This window comes from Tamandua tetradactyla, chromosome 11, assembly GCF_023851605.1.
Source record: "Tamandua tetradactyla isolate mTamTet1 chromosome 11, mTamTet1.pri, whole genome shotgun sequence".
Classification (NCBI taxonomy): domain Eukaryota; kingdom Metazoa; phylum Chordata; class Mammalia; order Pilosa; family Myrmecophagidae; genus Tamandua; species Tamandua tetradactyla.
The window spans coordinates 63,827-85,848 of record NC_135337.1 but is presented as its reverse complement, the minus strand read 5'-3'; the positions used below and the strand labels follow the sequence as shown (position 1 = coordinate 85,848).

The 22,022-nt window shown below is 45.9% G+C and overlaps 1 protein-coding gene and 1 pseudogene across 10 annotated transcripts in view; one reads left to right on the top strand and one right to left on the bottom strand.

Annotated features, from left to right (window-relative positions):
- Positions 1-22,022, top strand: part of LOC143649767 (uncharacterized) — a 101,438-nt gene that overhangs the window by 57,059 nt on the left and 22,357 nt on the right. For 6 of the 10 annotated variants that reach the window (XM_077119687.1, XM_077119688.1, XM_077119691.1 and 3 more), the window contains 4 exons: positions 260-521; positions 12,575-12,674; positions 14,404-14,507; positions 15,464-15,534. In XM_077119687.1, coding sequence (XP_076975802.1) covers positions 260-521; positions 12,575-12,674; positions 14,404-14,507; positions 15,464-15,534 — 537 coding nt within the window. Of the gene's footprint in view, positions 1-259; positions 522-12,574; positions 12,675-14,403; positions 14,525-15,463; positions 22,021-22,022 lie in introns of those variants that run through there. The other 4 variants (XR_013159167.1, XR_013159168.1, XM_077119689.1 and 1 more) reach the window with 3 other exon arrangements.
- LOC143649766 (golgin subfamily A member 2 pseudogene) lies at positions 7,561-12,344 on the bottom strand (annotated as a pseudogene).

The window sequence follows — 22,022 nt, the reverse complement described above, 5'->3', positions numbered from 1 at the left end:
GTGAACCCCGAGTGTCCCTACTGCCTCTTAACCACCCAGTTGCCCTGACACATCGTCCCCTCCAGGGTCCCACTGTATGCCCCTGAGGCAAGGTGCCTGAGCTGTGTCTGGGAGGTGGGGGACAGCACTCCGGGGTGCAGAGCCCAGGGGCTGCCCATTGCCTGGTTGGGGTACCCCCTTGTGGAGGCTGTTTGCACAGGTGCGTCTGTGACAGGCATTTTCTGTATCTAAGTGTCTTTTACTTTTTTCTTCTTCACAGACAGAAAACCTGCAGAAGAATTGGCTGCGGGAGTTTCATCAAGTGAGCTGCTTCTCAGGCTGCTGCCTGCTCGTGCCTCCCGCTCCTCTGGGCAGTGCCGCTGGCCCCCAGTTGCTGATCCTGACCAGCCTCTGCTGGTGGTGTTGCTTCAGGGCTGTGAGGCCCGCAGAACGCAGGTGTAGACACCACCTGGAAGTGCCGGTGGGGACACCACGCAGAGAGGCCGGTGTAGATGCTGGGTTTATGTCCCAGCTGTCAGCATGTATGCTTGGGGATGTCCATGCTTGGGGGTGTTCTCCAGGGGAGAAAGATTCATGCAGCAGTGACCCCAGGTGGAGACCCCGGCCCCTGTCTAGTCGAGTACAGCGGCCTGTGGTCAAATCCTCCACACACTCATGGGCTCAGGGGTCGAGATTTGAGGGGGAGGCAGGTCAGACTTTTTGTGGGTCCCTGAGAGCCCGGGTTCAGAACTAGATGTTGTCCTGGCATTTCCCGACCTCATGTACCCCATGCCCCGTGCTGTTCCTGAGCAGTCCTCTTCCACGATGAGGCGAGGTCCCTGCTTCTGGGCAGCAGATGGAGCGAGTCCCTGGAGGCTGTTTCTTCTCCCCGCTTGCACATACCCCAGATGCCCAGAGGCTGCCTTGGGGATCATGCCCTGTCGGCCTCGCCTTGGCGTGTGGGTGGAGGCATGAGGGGTGGTGGGGGCCAACGTGGCCTCAGTAGAACTGGGGTGACTGGCCGGGGTGGGGATGTGACCCCATCCAGGGGCACAGGACAGAGTGGACAGGGCATGGGGCTGGGTGTGGAGTGTCTGGTCAGCTCTCTCACGCCGTCATGTCCTGGGGCCGAGGCAGGCATGGCTCGGGGGAGGCTGTGGAGGGGGGAGGACAGCAAGGCCGCGGATGAGTGTGGGGCACACCTGCAACAGCCAGGGCCATGTGAGGCAGTGCACCCACAGGCGCATGGCAGGACTCTCTGGCTGGCCTTGGGAGGTGTCTTGGAGGGTCGAGGGTGGAGGCTGAGTTGGGCACAGCAGGGTGAATTTCTGCTGCATGGTGGTGCTGATGCCCAGGGGCCAGTAGTCGGGGAGGGGGAGGGGGGCCAGCTTGAGGATCCCAACGAGACTGGGCATGAGGGCTGAGGTGACGGAGGAGGCCACGGGGTTCTTCCGTGCCTGGTGGGCCGGCAGGGGTCCTCTGGCTGTGTGGACAGAGCCTGCCAGGCGGTGCAGCTCTCTCATCTCCCTGCTTTCTGTCATTTTGAGTGAGGGCAGGTTCCACATCAAGGGCCAGCTGTAGCCGAGTGCACTGGCTCTGAGGCCCTGGTGGCACCAGAGGAGCGGCCAGGCCTTGGACAGAGCCCTGGGGAGGGCACAGCTGGCGACCTTCCCTGGGGAAGTGTCAGGAAAGGCTCCGGAATGCTTGCCTGCTCCCTCCACCCAGTTCTGGACCAGCATGGGGCAGGACGGCCCCTGCGGACAGCTGTGGTAGCAGGCAGCGACACCACCCTTCCACAGGCCCCGGTGGAAGGTGCCGCATTCTGGAAGCCCTTTCACTTTCACCGCCCGCTTCTCCGCGTCTTGCTGCCTTTCCCCGCTGGTGCCGCGCTGCTGGTGGTTCTTTTGGTCGTGGGGTTCAGCATCCTGGGGAATGCTGGCAGAGTCAGGTGCTTCTTCTTCCTGCCAGCTTCACCCTGGAAGCCACACACCACTGCGCCCCACCCTGAGGGCCTAATGCTGGTGCAGCTGGCTGGGTGTGGGTGAGCCTGTGCGCAGGCCTTGGGTGTTCCTGGGACCCGAATGCCCTTTCTGGAGGATAGGCCTGTCTGGAGACAAGGGAGTGATTCCGGTGAGAAGTGGCAGGAACTCACCGGGAAGTGTGGTGGCAGTGCTCGGTATCCTCTCCTGCTCCTTTGTTGGGCTTGACATTTAGGCATCCGGCAGGTGGCCTGAGAAGGGACGGGCCCTGGGGCTCTCCAGCAGAGGGGGAGTGGACCTCCAGGAGACCCCCGCGCTGCCCTACGGCCCTGGCAGGAAGGGACCTGTGCCGGGCAGCTTCAGGACACCTGGACTCCGCGGCATTCTTCAGTCCAGAGTCTCCATCCTAAGGTGGTTTTTTGTTCAGAGCAGCCTTCAGCAAGCTGCTTCTGTAAGGAAACCAGAGCAACCCCCTCTTGCATTTTAGAACCCTTTGCTTTTCTGTAAAACTTGGTCACTGGGAAGAAAGCTGGACAAGAGAGGAAAGAGTGTTTGTGTTTTCTGGCATCGCTTCGAATGAGCCCCCCAGGATCTGGGATGGCTCCACAATTGGGTCCCTGACTTTGGCTCCCTGCTGTAGATGAGTGAGCAGCATGAGGCCAAGACACTGCCCATGAGACACTGGCCACAAGACAGTGTCCACATCCCGCCTCTGCACATCCTCCCCTTGAGCTCCTGTGTGTGAGGGCACTTCCATGTACCATCAGCTCGGCCTGGGCTCTGGGGCTGCCCCGAGGCCACTGTGTGGCCATTGCTGTGTCCTTAGCTTGTCTCTGAAACGCAGATGCCATAATCCTTCAGCTTCCTGCAACTCACCTTTGGAGTTAAGCCTCATGCCCTGCAACCTTCCTCCCTCATCCATCAGGGCCAATGACTCCTCCTATCCCACGGGGCCAGCAGCCACCTCCTAGCCCCTGCTTTCTGCCCGCCTGGTCCTTGAGTGCCAGTCTCTTGATCCTGTTCCACAGCCTTGACTCTGCCCTGTCCCCCATGCCTTCCTGTGGCCCTGCCTTCCCATGTCTACCCTTGCCCAGTGCCCCTTCATGGAGAAGGTCTGGAAGTTTGCCATGTGAGTGAGTGATAATTACCAACATGGATGAGATGGGGAGTCAGCAAGTTCAGGAGGAGGCCCAGGAGAAGGCCAGAACCACAGGGTGAGGCCTTCACCCGAGGACAGTGCAGTCACCTCAGGATGAGGCCATCACCCCAGGATGGGACCATCACCCAAGGACGAGGCTGTCACCCCCAGAATGAGGCCAGAATTGCAGGATGAGGCTGTCACCCCCAGGACCAGGCTATCATTCCAGGATGAGGCCATCAGTCCTAGGAGGAGACCAACACCCGGGGATGAGGCTGTCATTCCCAGGACAAGGCCATCAGCCCCAGGATGAGGCCGACACCCAAGGATAAGGTTGTCACCTCCAGGATGAGGCCATCTCTCCCAGGACAAGGCCATTGCCCCCAGGACAAGGCTGTTACCCCCAGGATGAATCCATCACCCCCAGATGAAGCCGACACCCAAGGATGAGATTGTCAACCACAGGACGAGGCCTTCACCCCCGTGATGAGGCTCTGACCCATAGGATGAAGCCAGAACCCCAGGCTATGGCTGTCAACCCCAGGATGAGGCTATCACCCCCAGGATGAGGTGATCACCCCTAGGATGAGTCCATCAGCCCCAGGATGAGGCCATCACTGCAGGACCAGACAAGAACTACAGGCTGAGGTCATCACTCCCAGGATCAGGCCATCACCCGAGGACAAGGCTGTCACCCCCACGATGAGGCCAGAATTGCAGGATGAGGCTGCCACCCCTGGGACCAGGCCATCACCCCAGGCTGAGGCCATCAGTCCCAGGACAAGGGCAATACCCTAGGATGAAGCTGTCATCCCCAGGATGAGGCCATCAGCCCCAGGATGAGGCCAACACCCAAGGGTGAGGTTGTCACCCCCAGGATGAGGCTGTCACACCCAGGACAAGGCCATTACTCCCAGGATGAAGCCATCACCCCCAGGATGAAGCCATCACCCCCAGGGTGAAGCCTACACCCAGGGATAAGATTGTCAACCCGAGGATGAGGCCTTCACCTACATGATGAGGCTGTGACCCATAGGACAAGACTAGAACCCCAGTCTGAGGTCGTCACCCCCAGGCAGTGGCCGTCACCCCCAGGCTGAGGCCGTGACCGCCAGGACGAAGCCGTCGCCCCCTGGACAAGGCCATCACCCCCAGGACGAGGCCATCAACCCCAGGATGAGGCCATCACCACAGGGCGAGACTGTCACCCCTGGGAAAGTCCGTCATTCCCCAGGCCGAGGTCAGAACCCCAGGATGTGCAGGGCAGAAGGAACCGAGTGCAGTTGCAAAAGGCGATGAGAGAGGCAAGCCCTGTGGAGATAGAGTGGCACTGGGGGGATGGACACAGAGGGGAGCCTTGAGGAGATGGAGACAGTGGGAGGGTCTTTGGGAGATGGTGACAGAGGGGTTACCTGGGGGGATGGCGACGGAGGGGCTTTGGGGAAGTGAGGGTTGCTGTTAGTGCAGTGGAACAGCCCTGCCCATGGAAGTGGGTTGTCTGGGAGCAGCCGCTTGTGCTGACCTCTGGACCTTCTCACCTGGGTCAGGTGCCAGGGTACCCCTGCCTGACCTGAGAAATAGGATCTGTTGTGACAGATGGGACTCGAACCACACCACACTACAGTGCTGGCTTATCCCCTGGATGCTGTGATCTCAAGCCCAGCCCCCTGTCCCTGAGCTCTTGTTGGAGGAGCCTTTATGCGGGCGGGGGTTTCCCCGGGCATCCTTTCAACTTTTAGAAGAACCTTTAGAAAAAAATGTACGGTAATATCTTATAAAGCTTGTAATAAGGTGTGGATTCCTAGATCTTATACCCAAAGCATGAGCATTGAAGAAAGAAAGGAAGAAATGGGAACTGCTCAAAATTAAACACTTTTGTGCATCAAAGAACTTTGTCAAGAAAGCAAAGAGGCGGCCACCGCAATGGGAGACAATATTTGGAAATGACATATCAGATAAGGTTCTAGTATCCAGGATCTATTATATAAAGATATTGTTCAACTCAACAACAAAAAGACAACTCCATTACAAAATGGGCAAAAGACATGAACAGACACTTCTCAGACGAGGAAATGCAAATGGCTAAAAGGCACCTGAAAAGATGCTCAATTTCCCTATTAGGGAAGTGCAAATCAAAACCACAATGAGATATCTCACACCCACCAGAATGGATATTATCAAAAGAACAATAAATGACAAATAGTGGAGAGGATGTGAAGAAAGAGGCACACTACTCCACTCTTGGTGGAATGTAAAATGGTTCAACTGCTGTGGAAGGCAGTTTGGCGGTTCCTTAAGAAGCTAAGTATAGAATTGCCATATGATCCAGCAATCCCATTGCTAGGTATCTGCTCAGAGGATATGAGGGCAAGGACACAAATGGAGATTTGCACACTAAAGTATATAACACCATTATTTAGGATGGTCAAGAGCCGGAAACAGCTGAAAAGTCCATCAACAGATGAGTGGCTAAACAGGCTGTACATACATATGATGGAATTATATGCAACTGTAAGACATGATGAAGTGATGAAGCGTGGAAGAGCATGGATGGACCTTGAGGATGTTACACTGAGTGAGATTAGCCAGAAACAGAAGGATGAATAGTGTGTGGTCTCACTGATAGGAACTAATGTTAATGAGTGAACTTGGGGAATTTCAGTTAAGAACAGAGATTATCAGGAAATAGAAATAGGGTAGAGATTGGGTAGTTGGAGCTGAAGGAGTGCAGATCGTGCAACAGAATGATTGATTGTAAAAATTCAGAAATGGATAGCACAGCACTACCTGATTGTGTCACAATAACATAAGTGTGCTGAATGAAGCTGAATATGAGAATGATGGAGGAGGGCTGGGGGCACATAGGAAACCAGAAGGAAAGATAGATGATAAACACTGGGATGGTATAATGTAGAAATGCTTAGAGTGGACAATGATAGTGACTAAATGCACAAATTAAAAAATGTTTTTGCATGAGGGAAAAAGAAAGTATTCTTTTTACTGGGCCCGGTGATTAGAAATGTTAGGTAATGGAGGAAATGCTGTGGAGTAGGCATGTTCTGAGAGAATTCCCCAATTGCAATATTTTTTTCCAGTAATGCTTTTGCAGTGGTAAACCTCAGTAAACAAAGATCATTGTTAAAATGGAAATAGTCTTGGGGTTGGGGGACTTGAATAAGATCTAATTGTCAAATTCCCATTCAGTAAGAGAAAAACTGTCCTTGAGACCTATGTAAATTTTTCCTGGATTTATTCTTGGAAGAATTAAAACAATTGTATATTTTCCAGAGTTTGATGCTTCTGAAGATTTGTTCAAAATCTTAAGATATTATACAAAAAAAGAGATTGGTTTTAACTTCCAGTATAAAAAAATGAGCATCATATGTATGAGTTAAAGATGGTAAAAAGAAATGTAATTTTGTGTATAATGAAAATATTTTGATGAGCTAGTTTTAAAACTGGTTGCATTTTGTAGGATGTCTAAAGACAGTTTTGAAGATCTTTTTGGTAATTTAAGGTACGTGGGTATGTAAAGTATTCAGGATGTGCTTTGTTAAAGAAAGGGGTGTGGCTTTGTGCTTGAGAATGAGGAGGACAAACTCTGGATGAACATGGAAAGTTGTGGAAGTTTGTTGAAGTGAATTTTGTTTGTAGTGGTCAGTGCTGACTAGAAGTGAAGCTCGTGTAAGGGAGTGTGGTTTCGTAAGTATCTGGTTACAATGTGTTAGACAAGACCTGAATCAATAAGGCAAGTTGTACCAGGTTGTGAAAGCGAATTCTATTTGTTGTAGTTGATGCTAACCAAAAAACTGATAGGCTTGTTTGCAATATTTTGGAAGGGTTTTTGCAAAAAAAACCCTTATGTGTATTCATAAAAAACGAGTTTAGTTTTCCTTGTTAAAATAATGCAGATTATTGGTCTGATCTTAATGAAAGATTATAAAAAGCTTTTAACCATCTGAGTACTCTGACTAGAAGAAAAAGAATCTATGCCATATCAGAATAAAATTTGTTGTTGAGGTTTAGGTTGACCTTATCATCTGTTAATTTAGAAGACATTTTGTTGTCACTTTGGTTAAATAAGGAACCAACTATTGTTTCACAATAACCCATTTTCCTACTTAACAGTGCTCAAACCTGACAACTTTTGACATTTTTTGCCCTCCCCAAGTCAAACCATAAAGGCTGTCTTTTATTTAAAACTGCTGCAAAGGATTTGTTCCTTTTATTATTTTTTTTCACTTGAACACCAGTGTTTATGGCAGCATTATTCACAATAGCCCAAAGGTGGAGCACAAATGCCCATAAACAAAATGAGTACATACACGCAACAGGATGTTGTTTGGCCATGAGAAAAGATGAAGCTATGAGATGAGCTGCAACATGGAAGAACCTTGAAATACCATGTTCAATGAGGCAAGGAAGACACACAAGGACAAAAGTGTTCTGTTACTTCTCAGCGTTTACTAGAAATGGAAAATTCATAGAGATAGCAGATTCCAGATTATTGGGGGAGGGTGTGATGGAGGGATGGGGAAGGGAGCATATTTGCAAAAATATTAAAAAATTAAGCGACTAAATCCATTGCATGTTCACTTAGCATTTCTTTGATGGCTGGATGCATTTATTCAGAATTAAGATAAAATAGCTGTTGCTGTCACTAGGGTCTGACACCCTACCCCCCTCCTTCCTCAGTGCTTTCCCATGTATCAATAAATCGAGTTATTGTTATCACTAGGGTACAGACCCTATTCCCACCTCCTTCCTCTGTGCTTTTCTATATATCAATAAATAAGTTTCCCCATCCCCCTAAATGGAGCACTACATTCCATTGGCCAGCCCCAGCCTCTGTTATACAGGGGGCTGTCCTGCCTCCAGGATATAGAAAATGTCACACAGTTCCAGTATCTACACTCTGCGGGCACATCAATCTCACCACCAGCCCATGCCCTTGCCTACATAAATGTGTAAATACTACCCCATAGGGAAGCTGAATAAAGTCGTGCCAGTGTCCCCACGGGTGCCTCTGAAGAGGGGACATATGAGTCCCTCAGAATAAAGAGTGAATCTACCCCTCTAAACAGGGGGTGGGTGAGTCCCTATGAATAGGAGACTACTTGGTGGAGGGTATGAAGGCCACCCATGAGCTTTGGCTCCTTTCAAGAGGCAGTTCTTCACAATAAGCTACAATTATTAAAACTGTGGGTCTTTTTTTTTTTTTTTTTTTTGCCTGTGTTTTTTATTTTACTTTTTTGTACTTTTTGTCTTTGTGTTTTAAATTTTTTTTTTGTTTTTTTTAAATCTGTATTAGAAATGTTGTTCTCTACTTTATAACAGTATTTTGGGCTTCTCAAAAGACATATTCCTATTATTTAAAAAATTTTTAAAGTATAATAATATTCTATATTTTTCTGTTTGGTATTCCTTAAGGGCTGTGCATGAGTGTCTGGATTGCTGCATTTTTGCATTTTGTTCCAAGATCACAGATTGGTAGTTCTTTACATGAGGGTTAATGAGCTCATGTCTTCCTGTTTACTCTTGAAAGATAAAATTATTATGGTGTTCCTACTGTGGAAGGAAGCCTGCAACTCATCCCCATTAATTCTTGAATTGCACCTTAATAATATTTCTATCTGGACATTGAAAGGCCTTACTTTGCTAAACAGGTTTCTACAAGCAAATGTCCTGCCTTTTTCTACATACATATTTGTGTAGCTTTTTTATTTAAAAATTTTTTTTGCCTTTGTTTCTTTTCTTTTCTTTTCTTTTTTTTTTTTAGCTTTTATTAGAACCAAATAATCAAAGCCCTGAAATTAAAACATAGTCCTATCTTGGTTAAGGTAGAAAGGGGTCTATGAGGCACAAGAGCCCTTAAGGGGCCCCACCTTGCTACTCTAGAGATAAAGGGTGGTAGGAAAGGGGGGCAGGAAAGGGGGTGGGGAGGGATTGTTTGGGAAAAAGTGGAGGCTTTGCCCCCAGCCCCACTACCCGGTGTTTTGCCAGCCAGAGAGACAGGCTTAGATAACCCGAACCTTTGCTTCTTCATACACCTCAGCCCGGTAGAAGAAGGGGAAGCAGGGATTATTGCCCAGGCCACGGTGATCTTGAGGGTATTGAGTCTCACGTAGCAGTTGTATTTTCTGCTGGGCAGTGGGAGTCTCTGGAACAGTTTGGCCTTGGAGGACCTCTCCCTTTGCAGATCCCACATCATTTGCCAGGTTCCCCTTGTGAAGGACCTGGCCGTTGTCACCTGCAGGCTCCTGGTGGCTTGGGGATGCTGTTGTTGCCTGATCAGCAGGGCTCTTGGTAGCTGCCATAAAGTTGCCATGCCATTCTTTGCACTCACCAACATGTATTTTGTTGATCTGCATCTCAAGCAGTTTCACCTTAATATCTTCTTCCTCATTTGCTGAGTGGTTAATGTTTGCCTCTTTTACATGGTGATGCTCCTTCATTACTGCCCTCTGATTTTGATAGAGGGTGATGCGCTCAACAGTTGTATCTATCTCTCCAGATAGCTGGAGGCAGCGATGCTCCAGTTCTTCCATCCGGTCCATCAATTCTAGTTTCTCTTGTGTAATTTCTGCAAAGCATTGGTGCAGCTTCTTCATATCCCCTTGCAGAGCCTGATTAATGTCCCCTGATACACTTTCCCCACCGGTCCCGGTGGTAGGGGCCGCCTCTGGTTCATGCTGAGATGAGGTCACCTGGCGAGCCAGGTGCTGGCAGCGTAGCTTCTGCTCCTTCAGCTGCATCCGCAGACATGCCCGCTCTTCATCACTAGCTATGGCTGATTTCCAAAATGCCACCACGGCCTCTCGACTGTCTGGGTCTTCAGGGATGCTCAGCTCTGGGTGCTGATCCTCTCTATCTCCTTGCTCACTCTCTGTAACATTTCCTTCCCCAGGCACGCTCATAAGGCCCAGCTCGGCCTGCAGTTGTTGATTCTGTTGGTTGGCAGCTTCCAGGCACTCCTGAGTCCCCTGGAATTCCTGGCACATCATTTCAGCCATAGCCTCGCTCTGAACATCCTCGTGTGGCAGCTTTGCCACTTGCTGGGTCTGCATCCCTAAATGCTTTTGCAGCATCTCCTTCCCGGTGGCTAGCTGCTGATAGGCCGCCACGAGCTGCTGACAGGCAAGTATATACTGCTGCAGGTGGCTCTGGTACAGGTCATGCTGCTCTTGCAAACCCTGAGCCTCATGCTCTTTAATTCTGGTGTCTCTCTGAGTCCCTCCAGGTTTTCCTGCAGCTTTCCCAGCTTCTTGGCCAGCTCTGTCTTAACTGAATGCAGGGCGTTGGTTACCTCCATATTTTCGTTGCTCAGCCTGATAAAGTCATTCTGTAATTCATCTAACTGCTCCGTGAGTTTGCAGTTTTGGGACAGAGCGCGGGTGATGGTGCCGCAGTTGTTCTCCATGGTCTTCAGAATGTGTTTCCGCTCTGCCGCCTGCTCTTCACAGAGCTCAGCTTCCTGCTCCAACTGCAGCAGCCTCACCTCCTGCTCCTGACTCAGATGACTTAGGCCCTCATTGTCCTTCATCTGGGCCTGCAGCTGCCCTGCTAGGTGCTCTAGCGTCTTCCGCAGCTGGCTAGCCTCTGCTTGCAGCCGTTGCCCCATCTCGGAGGGCCCGGCTGGGGGCTTCTGGGATGGGGGTGCAGCTGTCTCGTTCTTCAGTTGAACTAAATTGTCCTCCAATTTCTGTAGCTTTTCCTCTCTCGGTGTTCTCACCTGTTCTTGAAACTGCTGACCCTGCTCCTGACAGATGGCATGCTCTTTTCTCAGGGCCTCGGCAATTGTGTCTTTGTCTTGTTGCGTATTTTTCAGAGTTTCTGTCAGCTGCCCCACGTGTAACTGCAGCTGTTCCCGCTCCTCCAGGGCCTGCTGTGACTGCTGGTTGCCATTAAGATCTCCAGGCTGCAGCAGTGATGGTTTTGCAGGTTCTCTCATCTCCAGCTTCCTGTGCAGCTCCTCCATCCCTCGCTGCATGGCTGACTTCTCCATGAGCAAGACCCGAAGTTTCTCTTCCAGTTCTGAGTTATGTTGCTTCAGGGCCTCATTGCTTTTGCTTTGTTTACAGAACTCTACTTTCAGGTTGTCATGTTCTCTGGTTAGCTCTTGGTTGGTCTTGTCCACCTGCTTCTGCTGAGTGGAGACAGCGGACAGGGTGTGCTCCAGCTCACTTACACGTCGCCTTTCAGACTGCAAGTGACTTACAAGATCCTCTGCCTCACCTTCTTTCTGCATGAGAGCCTGCTGAGTGTGCATAAGGGCTATGTATAACTGCGCCTTCTCACACACTAGAATCCCAATTGTCTGATGGTGTTCTTGCAGCCGTTGTCTTAGAGCTCCTTGCTGGTTGATGAAGTTTTGCTCAAACTCTTGTATGACTTCCTCCAATTGCTTAAAAGCATCTGTTTTTCTTGATTCAACTCTTGTATCTTCTTTGCGAGTTGATCATGTGTAGGACTGCTGGAATCCAGGGCTAGTGATGACTCTTGGTATTGGCTCTCTAGATTCTTCATGTCATTTGAGGATATCTGGTCCTTCCTGTTGATGCTGGGTGAGGACTCAGGCAGGAGCCCATGAAAAAAAGGTCGTGAAATTTGTTGCAGGCTCTCAGTAGATGACGTAGTCTTGTTTTCCTCCAAGGGAAGAGGACCATTTTTGGCATCAGAGTTGTTAGGCGATGCCATGCCTGTAGTACAAGGGGAACTGGCACAGGCGAGATGGACACTGCCAGGAGGGGTGGTGTCATCGGCCGGTGAAGGAGGAGTGGCGCGGTCTTTGGGCACATTCCCAGGCGAGTGGCCACCCGACGTTGATGTTTCAGGGCCCTTTTGTACCTTCTCTTTCTTCTTCACTCTTGGTGGAATGGGAAGGTTGTTTTTCAGCTGAAAGTCACATAACATTTTTCTGGCTGAGGCCAGTTTCTGCTGTTGGGTTTCTTCTGACATCTCGGGAAGGGGGATTGCGCAAAACTTTTTTCTGAGCGTGGCCAATTTCTGCCGTCCGGCTTCTTCTGACATCTGGGACAGGGGAAAGGGTCGATGGAGCGACATCATGTAATCCAGCAACCACTGCAGACTTGCATCCACTAGCTACTGTACTGATGTGAGACTGAGCCAGGAGAGGGAGGGACCAGGGAGGTGCTAGGCAGCATGGAATGTGGGCGTCGCCTCAACCTCCCAGCCTATTGGGCGATGAGAAGATTGACAGGGAAAGGGGGTGGGGCCAGGTGATTGTGGGTGGGGCCTGGAGGGTGAGCTCACAATGAAGGCTGCCTGCAGAGTCGTCTCCACCCACTCTGGGGGGAGGGGCGCGACCACTGTAACTGCCACTGAGGGGTGGGGCCAGTAGCTGTCTCCTCCCACCCTGGGGGCGTGGCACAGCCGCTCCCTCCTGCTGCTCCCGGGTGGTCCCCCCTCTGGGTGCGAGCTCAGCTCCCATCCTGGCGGCTCTTTATTTCCCATGCAGGGTTTCAGTTACTCCATAGCCCTGAGGCCCATCTCCGCGCCCTGGACCCTCCTCCACTGCAGACTATCCCGAGATGGGTACCAGGTCCCGGACTCAGGAGGTAGGTGGGGAGCTAGAAAGGGAAGGCTCAGCCCCGCACAGTTCTTCTCCTACCTCCGCAGTGGGTCCAGCCTTTCCTACCTATTCCCAGCCCTACTCCACCATCCCTCAGTCTCGCCCTCCCCTCAGAGCCCCTTCAGAGTTGGTGCGGACCCTGGTGGGCTGCCTGGCAGCTGGTTAGGGGTCTGGCTGGACACCCCGGCTCAATGAGGGAAGCCCCCACCTACCTGTGCCCAGTGCTCTCTGGGATCGGTGCCGCTGTCACCCTCTGCTCAGCTCAAAGGAGGCGCCTCACCCCGCGCCCATGTGGGCTCTCATCCGTAAAGCCCCAGTGTTAGAAAAACTGCAGATTTCTGAGTAAATGGAGGCCTAAATGGGTTTCCCATGGAAACAGAGCCATAGGGTATTGTATGCATATATGAGGACATTCATTATAGCAAATGGCTCTGGCCGTTGTGGGGATTGGCAAGTCTGACTTCCATGGGATAGTCTGCAGGCCCGGAACCTGATGGGTTTCCAGGAATCTCCCAAGACAAGCTGGCTGGTGCGGGGGGTGGGCAGAGGAACACAGGCCCTTTGGTGGGTCATGGGGGACATGGTGGATGGTCCACACTCCTGCTGGGGAGATGGGGGCCCAGGAAGTTGAGGTTTGCAGTGTTTGTTGTGGAGCAGATCTGGCTGATGGGGGTCAGTTTGCTGGCCTCAGCATCCTCCTCTGTTACGGGATGGCGGCTGGGGGCAGAGGGGCAGTGCCAAGTTTGATCACCTGTTCACTACCGGGGAGCTCCGTTTATTGTTTCCGAGGAGGGAGGAAATTGTGTGTGTGCCCGACTGTACACACAATACCACACGCACACATGCACACTCATAGAAACACTTCTTGCTCCCTTCTGGAGGGACACTTGGAAGGTCACCACTGACTATTTATGAGATTGTAAATGATTTAAAGATTTGCATGCACTTTTCTTTCTTTTTATTGTCATTTGTTTGGTTTTTTGGTCTGGGAATCAATCCCGGATCTCCTGCATGGAAGGCAAGCATTCTACCACTGAACCACCCATGTGCCGTATAATATACTTTTTATAGTTAGGAAAATATGGCCCTAAATTATTAAAGGCGGTATAAAGAAATTCTGCATCCTTTGTTATGAATTTGTAGAAATGGGAAAATGGATGATGACAGGAAATAAGCAGCGGGATACTGGAGGGTAGGGTAATGCCTAGAGTCCCAGGTGCAGGTCTCTCTTGCTGTTCCTGACTGTGTGCCACCTCATGACTGTCCATGCGCGTGTCTGGTCTTCTAATCAAGCTGGTGCATGACAGTGCTGAACTGTTAAATCTTTTCACATTAGTGGACTCCATGGTGACATTTCTTAGGCTAACTGAGAAAGTTTTGAGAGGTTGGTCAACATTTTTGAAACTCATTCCATCTCCAATACCAATGAAACTTTGAAATTCTTTGATATGCTCTTTCTGTTTTGCAACAAACTATTCAAAGTATTGTAAACAGAATAAATACTTTTAAAAAGTAGATCATTTAATATATGAGAAGATAAAAGGTTTGTTGAAGCCATTTCTTTATTTGGTGTTTGGGGGGGTCTTTTAGTTGCCAAAGCTGCCAGAATGCAACGCACCAGAGATGGGTTGGTTTTTAATAAAAGAGGATTTATTGAGATAAAAACTTAATAGTTCTTCAGAGAACTATATCATCTGAGGTTCTCTCTTACACAGGAAGGCACAGGGTGATGTCTGCTGGCCTTCTCTCCTGGCTTTTGGGTTCCAACAGCTTTCCCCAGCAAATTCCTTTCTGCATCTCCAAATATCTGAGCTGAGCTGTAAGTGCTGAGATGAGGTATGCCTAGATGCTTGGACTGTACTGTTTTGAACTCTTTTCTGACCTTTCTCTTTTAAGCCTCCAAATAATTAAGTTAAACTTACTCATTGCTGAAGGCAATTAGCTAACTGCAGATGCAATTAGCTATAGATAAATTTCACATGTTGATGATTCAAGTCCACAGCAACAAGACAAGGCACCATTACCTGGCCAAGTTGACACCATAACCTACCATGGGAGGATTAGGGTCAAACCTAATATTTCATAGAACTCTGATATTTTGAATGTGTCATATGGTATATGCTAATTTGTGAACCAATTCAAGGGCTTTTCTGATATTTTGGAAGAATTTGCTTAAGTTTTAATTTCTGTGAGTATTGATTTGGAAGATCTGGAGCATCTCATGGTTACATTTAGTAATGGGACTCAAATGTTTTCTGTGTAGTCTGTCATGTTATGGGGACAAATTCTGACTGCTTAATTCTGATAAATGACATAACCAAATAAATGGAAATTTCATTCCCAACCCAATTTGCTCTCAAGTTACCCTTAAGATACAAAATGGTACAGAATTCATTAAGCTATCTTTTTTTTCCATGAAATGTTTTCATGGAACAGCACAGAATTGGAGACTTACTTGAAAATAGTGATTGATGTCACCTTAGCAACCATTTGGAATAATTTGGAATGTTTTAAATCTGTTCTGACATTTTCTCAGCATCCAAATAACCTTTTAGAAACCATAGAGTCGCAGAGAACTTGAGTGAAATTAAAAGTGACTATGGGGGTGATTTGAGTAAAGTTCTATGTTTTGACACCTCTTTGATTCGGAATATAACTCACTAACAACTTTAAAAGGCAGTCCATATTGTATTAAGTAAAATAGTTCTCAGGAGGAAATGGCTTCTCCTAATCAGCTCTCAGTGGAAAAACTCAATAAAACTTTGTTTTTGCCAGTTTTAGGGATGCTTATTAAAACAACCACTGGGAGGAATGTCACATCAGAGGAAGAAAGGATCAAGACCATGGTGATTGACTTTCCTTACATCTTCAGAACATTATCCTGTTTCAGAATGTATGTGAGGGGTGTATTTGTTTTGACAGATCAAAGATAGTAAAATACTGAACTCTCTTCATTCCCCACCCCGACTTTGATAATTGTTAAATAGAACCCTTCAGAAGTTACATTAAAGCAGGATAGGTAGTCCCACTTGACTTCATCTTTCTTTACACTCTGAAGTCTGTTTCAACATAGATTGATCAAAGTCAGTCTCATCTTTCCAGTATTTAGTCATTATTTGGCATTCAAATAGACCTTGATTTATTTTTAAAAGTAAAAAGCTATTGTGTTCATTTGTCTCAAGACTAGGCACATCAGTGATTTTTCTATTCATGTACCCTGATAACCAAGGGACCTACTGTTTGATATGCAGGTAAGAATATGAGGCCATTCACTTCACACAGAAAATTGTGTTTTCAGCTCTAGGTAATAACTGTTAAGGTCCGGGCAGCTATTAGCTTCTGCTCTCTTTAGATTTAGCCCCACTGTACGTGGTTGGTTCCAACTACAATCTCTGCCTTCCCATCCCTAAATGTTAGGCAAGGGGAAACCTATCCTTAAAATCTCCAGTCTTGTTAAAAAACATGCTGTGGAAATAGTCTTCTGAGATGATATCTCATTGTGGTTTTCATTATCATTTTCCTAATAGCCAGGGAAGTTGAGCCTTGAGGACATAATGCTGAGCAAAATTAGCCAGACACAAAAGGACAGATACTATATGATTCCACTTTTATCCCACATAAAGATATAACAGAAGCTTATATTACAGATTATAGGGTACTTAGAGATACATAGAAGCTAGATATAAGTGAAACATTAGCTAATGAGGTTGAACTCCAATGTAAGGGACTAGTGAAGGTGATTCTCTAGTGGGTCTAGAAGTAATTACCATATTGAAGATGAACAAGATTGAAAGGAGTTGTATAGACCTATGTGTCCCACTGATGCACACTAGAAATATGCGTGAGTTCTCATAAGTATTACTTCAAAGATATTCTTTTTTTTATTAATTAAAGAAAAAAAAGAAATTAACACAACATTTAGAAATCATTCCATTCTACATACGTAATCAGTAATTCTTAACATCATCACATAGATGCATGATCATCATTTCTTAGTACATTTGCATCGATTTAGGAAAAGAACTAGCAAAACAACAGAAAAAGATATAGAATGTTAATATAGAGAAAAAAATAAAAATAATAGTAAAAAAAAGATACAAACAAACAGACAAACAAACACAAAAAAACCTATAGCTCAGAGGCAGCTTCATTCAGTGTTTTAACATGATTACTTTACAATTAGGTATTATTGTGCTGTCCATTTTTGAGTTTTTGTATCTAGTCCTGTTGCACAGTCTGTATCCCTTCAGCTCCAATTACCCATTATCTTACCCTGTTTCTAAGTCCTGTTGGTCTCTGTTACCAATGACATATTCCAAGTTTATTCTCGAATGTTGGTTCACATCAGTGGGACCATACAGTATTTGTCCTTTAGTTTTTGGCTAGACTCACTCAGCATAATGTTCTCTAGGTCCATCCATGTTATTACATGCTTCATAAGTTTATTCTGTCTTAAAGCTGCATAATATTCCATCATATGTATATACCACAGTTGTTTAGCCACTCGTCTGTTGATGGACATTTTGGCTGTTTCCACCTCTTTGCAATTGTAAATAACGCTGCTATAAACATTGGTGTGCAAATGTCCGTTTATGTCTTTGCCCTTAAGTCCTTTGAGTAGATACCCAGCAATGGTATTGCTGGGTCATATGGCAATTCTATATTCAGTTTTTTGAGGAACTGCCAAACTGCCTTCCACAGTGGTTGCACCATTTGACATTCCCACCAACAGTAGATAAGTGTGCCTCTTTCTCCGCATCCTCTCCAGCACTTGTCATTTTCTGTTTTGTTGATAATGGCCATTCTGGTGGGTATGAGATGATATCTCATTGTGGTTTTGATTTGCATTTCTCTAATGGCCAGGGACATTGAGCATCTCTTCATGTGCCTTTTGGCCATTTGTATTTCCTCTTCTGAGAGGTGTCTGTTCAAGTCTTTTTCCTATTTTGTAATTGGGTTGGCTGTCTTTTTGTTGTTGAGAAAGATATGATTCTTTATGAAGAGTGTTTAAGTCCAGGGTACGGGGGGAAAACTGCTATTGCATGCTATGAGTTATGTTTAAGAGGAAACCATCAGCATTACCACAGCAACAGCAGAGGTAAATAATGGGGTGAGAGACAAGATTTAAGAGGAGGTTTAGATTTCCTATTTGTTGAGGGTGTGTTTATTGGTTTTCTGTCTCTTGGGAACAATGAAATTATCTAAAATTGAGAATGTTAATGGACTGTGGACTTTGGGCCCTCTACATGAAGCCTGATGAATGCAGATGGCTGAAGGATGCACTGACAGAGAAGTAGATTGACGAACGATGGTGTATGCTTATGAACGACGATTGTGCTACTACCAAAATGAACAATGTCATGAGGCATGCAACCATATGAATGAACATGCGGAATATTTGGTGAGACAAAATAAGCTAGAAACAGAAACAACAATGGTATGGTCACCTTTAGAAAATGCTTTAAAGAAAACAGGGGCCTAAATTGTAAGCCTTTAGAGCAAACACATTAAATCCAGAGTGGTGATTATTATTTCTGGATTTTGAGAGGTTGTTTTATATATATAACCTGATACTTAGAGGTAACAACAAAGCCAAACAGGTTTGAGTTAAAGTAATTCAGAACATAGGGGTAAGGAAGATAGTGTCTATATTTTAGAACTACATTCTCCTTGAGACCAATGGAAGAAAGTTTTGTTTGATCTGGAACTGAAATTTTTCTGTAGTCCATAATCTAATTCAACCTATCTGTATAGCTCATTTGAACAACTGAAACACAGGAAGCGCAGACAAAGAGGTTTTTAAATCCTGTATAAATTATTGTAAAGCCTGGAAACATCTAGAGTATATTAACCAGATAATCAAAAAGTGTTATCCCCTGAGGGCGGGGAGAAAGACTATGGAACTATTAAACCTTACCCTCAGGAAATCCCCTGATACTGTGTCCAAACTTTAGGGATACCCAAATCAATAGACCATGCCCTTGATCATGAGGCTTACTCTTGTGAACCTTATGTAGGTAGTGGAAAAGCTTAAGGTACCTATTGACATGCCTAAGAGTTACTTCTGGAGGACCTCTGTTGTTGCTCAGATGTGACCTCAGTCTCGCTAAGCCCAACTCTGCAAGTGAAATCATTGCCTGCCCCCCAACTGGGACATTACATCCAGGGATGAAAGTGTCCCTGGCAATCTGGGAGATGACTCCCAGGGCTGAATCCAGACCTGGCACCATGGGATCAACAATTATATCCTGGCCAAAAGGGGGGAAGCAAATGTAATTAATAAAGTATCAGCAGCAAAGAGAGTTCAAATAGAGTTGAGAGGCTACTCTGGAGGTTGCTTTTACACAAGCTTCAGTTAGACATTGCTACTTATCATAACCCACCAACCCCCAACCAGGACCATTCCAGCCAATCCTAAAGAATTCCTGGGGAAATATATAAGATTCTACAAGGGTTCCAGACACTAGAATAACTTTCTAAAAACCTACAACCTCCAGATGGATCCCCGGTCCTGATAAATCCTGAAACTTAGCCCAGCCTCTTCAGAACATCAGATAGTTCCATCTCCCTACCCCATACTAGTGACAGACCCTTCCAAATCAAAAATTTAGGATTTCCTTAGCCCAAACAACCCTAAAGAGAGGTATGGAAAGATCAAAGGTGATGGTGGAATTACACATAGAAGATAGGACTTAACAAATGATTATGAATACTGAATCATTAAATTGCTATCTCTTTTAGTCCAGTGTTTTAGAACAGCTAGAAGTAAAAACTTAAAATTGTAGAATTGTAACCCATGTCAACGTCTGAAATGTTCTAGAACTAATTGTGGTGCTGTGCTTTGAAATTTAGAGCTTTTTTGTGTAAATATTATTGTTCACAAAAAAAGAAGGAAAAAGAATTAGATTGTGATGATAGAAAAGTATTTAAGCCCTCCAGCCTCCTATATTCTGGAGCAGTAGTCAGCAGTAACATTGTAATATGCTTCCACGGAATGTGACAAAGGCATTATGCCAAAACTAAATGTCAACAGGTGGGGAGCATGAGGAAGGGATATGGATTCTTTGTAGAAGAAAAGGAAATGTCTTCATATAGATTATTGTGGCAAAGGCATGTCTATACACTTAGGTTGGATTGCATGATGTGTGAATAAAACTTTAAAAATGAACAAAGAAAAATAAATGCTAGAGAAAATGAGGAGAATGAGATGTACCTATTTACTTTTTTTGTTCTGTTTTGTTTTTTTGTACCTATTCACTTTTGATAGGGAAATGAGAGGTGCGGCCCCTTGGAGGGCAGTGTGCTGGTTCCATGGGAGGCTAGGGTTGGGGTTGCCAAATGATCCTGAAATCCCATTGCTCAGTATATACTTGGAGGAACTGACTATGGGAACACAAATGGACATTTACACACTGGTGTCTATGGTGGCAGTGTTCACAATCCCCAATGAATGGAGGCAGCTTAAGGGTACAGCAACTGAGGAATGAAAGGGAAATCTATGGTGTATACATACAATGGATGGCTGACCAGCCACAGGAAAGAATGAAGTTGTGAGTCATGCAACTAGGCAAGTGAAACTTGGGGATTATATGTAGAGTGAAATGTCAGAAAAGAAAAACAAATATCATGCCTCACTCATGTGGACTGACCATGATATAAAAGCTCAGTGAACTGAAGTTGAGAGCATAGGTCATCAGATTGGGGCCTATTGTAAAGGGTCCTGGATTGTAGCCTCTTATAACAGCCACATATATCATGATATGCAACTAAATTCTGAGACACTGAGCTGTTTGCTTATAACCTGGCTTTTCCCAGAAACTTTGGGTACTTATGTGACACCTGAGACTCAGAGCTAGAGCTATGAAGCTATGAATGTCAGCAATACCCCATACAGGAACTGTTTAATAAGTTGAAAAAAGGATCTGACTTTGAATAGAGATATGAATGAAGCTGATCTTGATAGGACTAAAGTACATCAGAATACAGTGTAAAGGATGATGTCATCTATACTTTAAAACTTAAACTTCTGTGTGAGACCAATGGAAGAGATGGTTATTTAGTGCAAAGGTTATATTTTGGGTAGGGCAATTCATAATTTAACTTGTATAGTCAGTTTAGTTGAACACTGTAAGTACATGGAATCTTAAATAGGGCATGAGACTTTGTTGATTTGTCCATGTTAGTATCATGCCCTGATATATCCCAGAGTAATCTGAGCAGTGAATAAGGAAGTATTTGCAAGTCCCCTTGGGGCATTGGAGAGAAGAGAGGAAGTGTTTAACTTCTTCATTTGGAGAAGTTCTGATTTTCTCACAAGCAGTAGAGACAATCACATCATTAGGCTGAGCCCTCAATCTAGGGGTTCACCCCTGTGGAACTTGTTCCTGCAAAGATTAGGTTAGTCCCATTCCAGAGAACCTCTTTTGTTGCTCAGATGTAGCCTCCCTCTCTAAGCCCACTCAGCAGGTGATCTTTTGTCCTTGCCCCCAATGTGAGTGATGACTCCCAGGGTGTGGGACAAAAAGCCCAGTTTGACAGTGTGGGACAGAAATCCCAGGTTGAGTTGGGACCTGGCATCAAGAGATTGAGAGAGACTTCTTGATCAAAAGGGAGAAGAGAGAAATGAGATAAAATAGTTTCAATGGCCAAGAGATTTCAGAGTTGAAAGGTTATCATGGAGGTTTTCTTATGCATTATATAGATATCCTTTTTGGGATGATAGTGTATTAGAGTGGCTAGAGGGAAGTACCTGAAACTGTTGAGGGATATTCCAGTAGCCTTGATTCTTGAAGAAAATTGTATAATGATATAGCTTTTACAATGTGACTGTGTGATTATGAAAACCTTATGTCTTATGCTCCTTTTATCTAGGGTATGAACAGATGAGTAAAAAGTATGGATGGAGAATGAATAAATAATAGGGAGGACAAAGATTAAAATAAATTGGGTAGATGGAAATACTAGTGGCCAATGAGAGGGAGAAGTAAGGTATATGGTATGTGTGAGTTGTTTCTTTTTTCATTTTATTTCTTTTTCTGGAGTGATGCGAATGTTTTGAAAAATGATCATGATTAATGCACTATGTGATATTGTGAGTCATTGATTGTGCACCATTTATGGACTGTTCATATATTAAGATTTATCAATAAAAGAAAAGAAAAGAAGAACAGTAAATACTGTTGTCTACTATTTAAAATGCAATTTAGAGTGCTGATCAATTCTTCCATAAATCAGTTTTTCATCTTCTTTCCTAAAGTATGAATCTTCTGTTACTGGTGATAGATCTGTAGCTGTTAGAGTGATACTTCCCATAATCACAGTCATATTTTCCTCT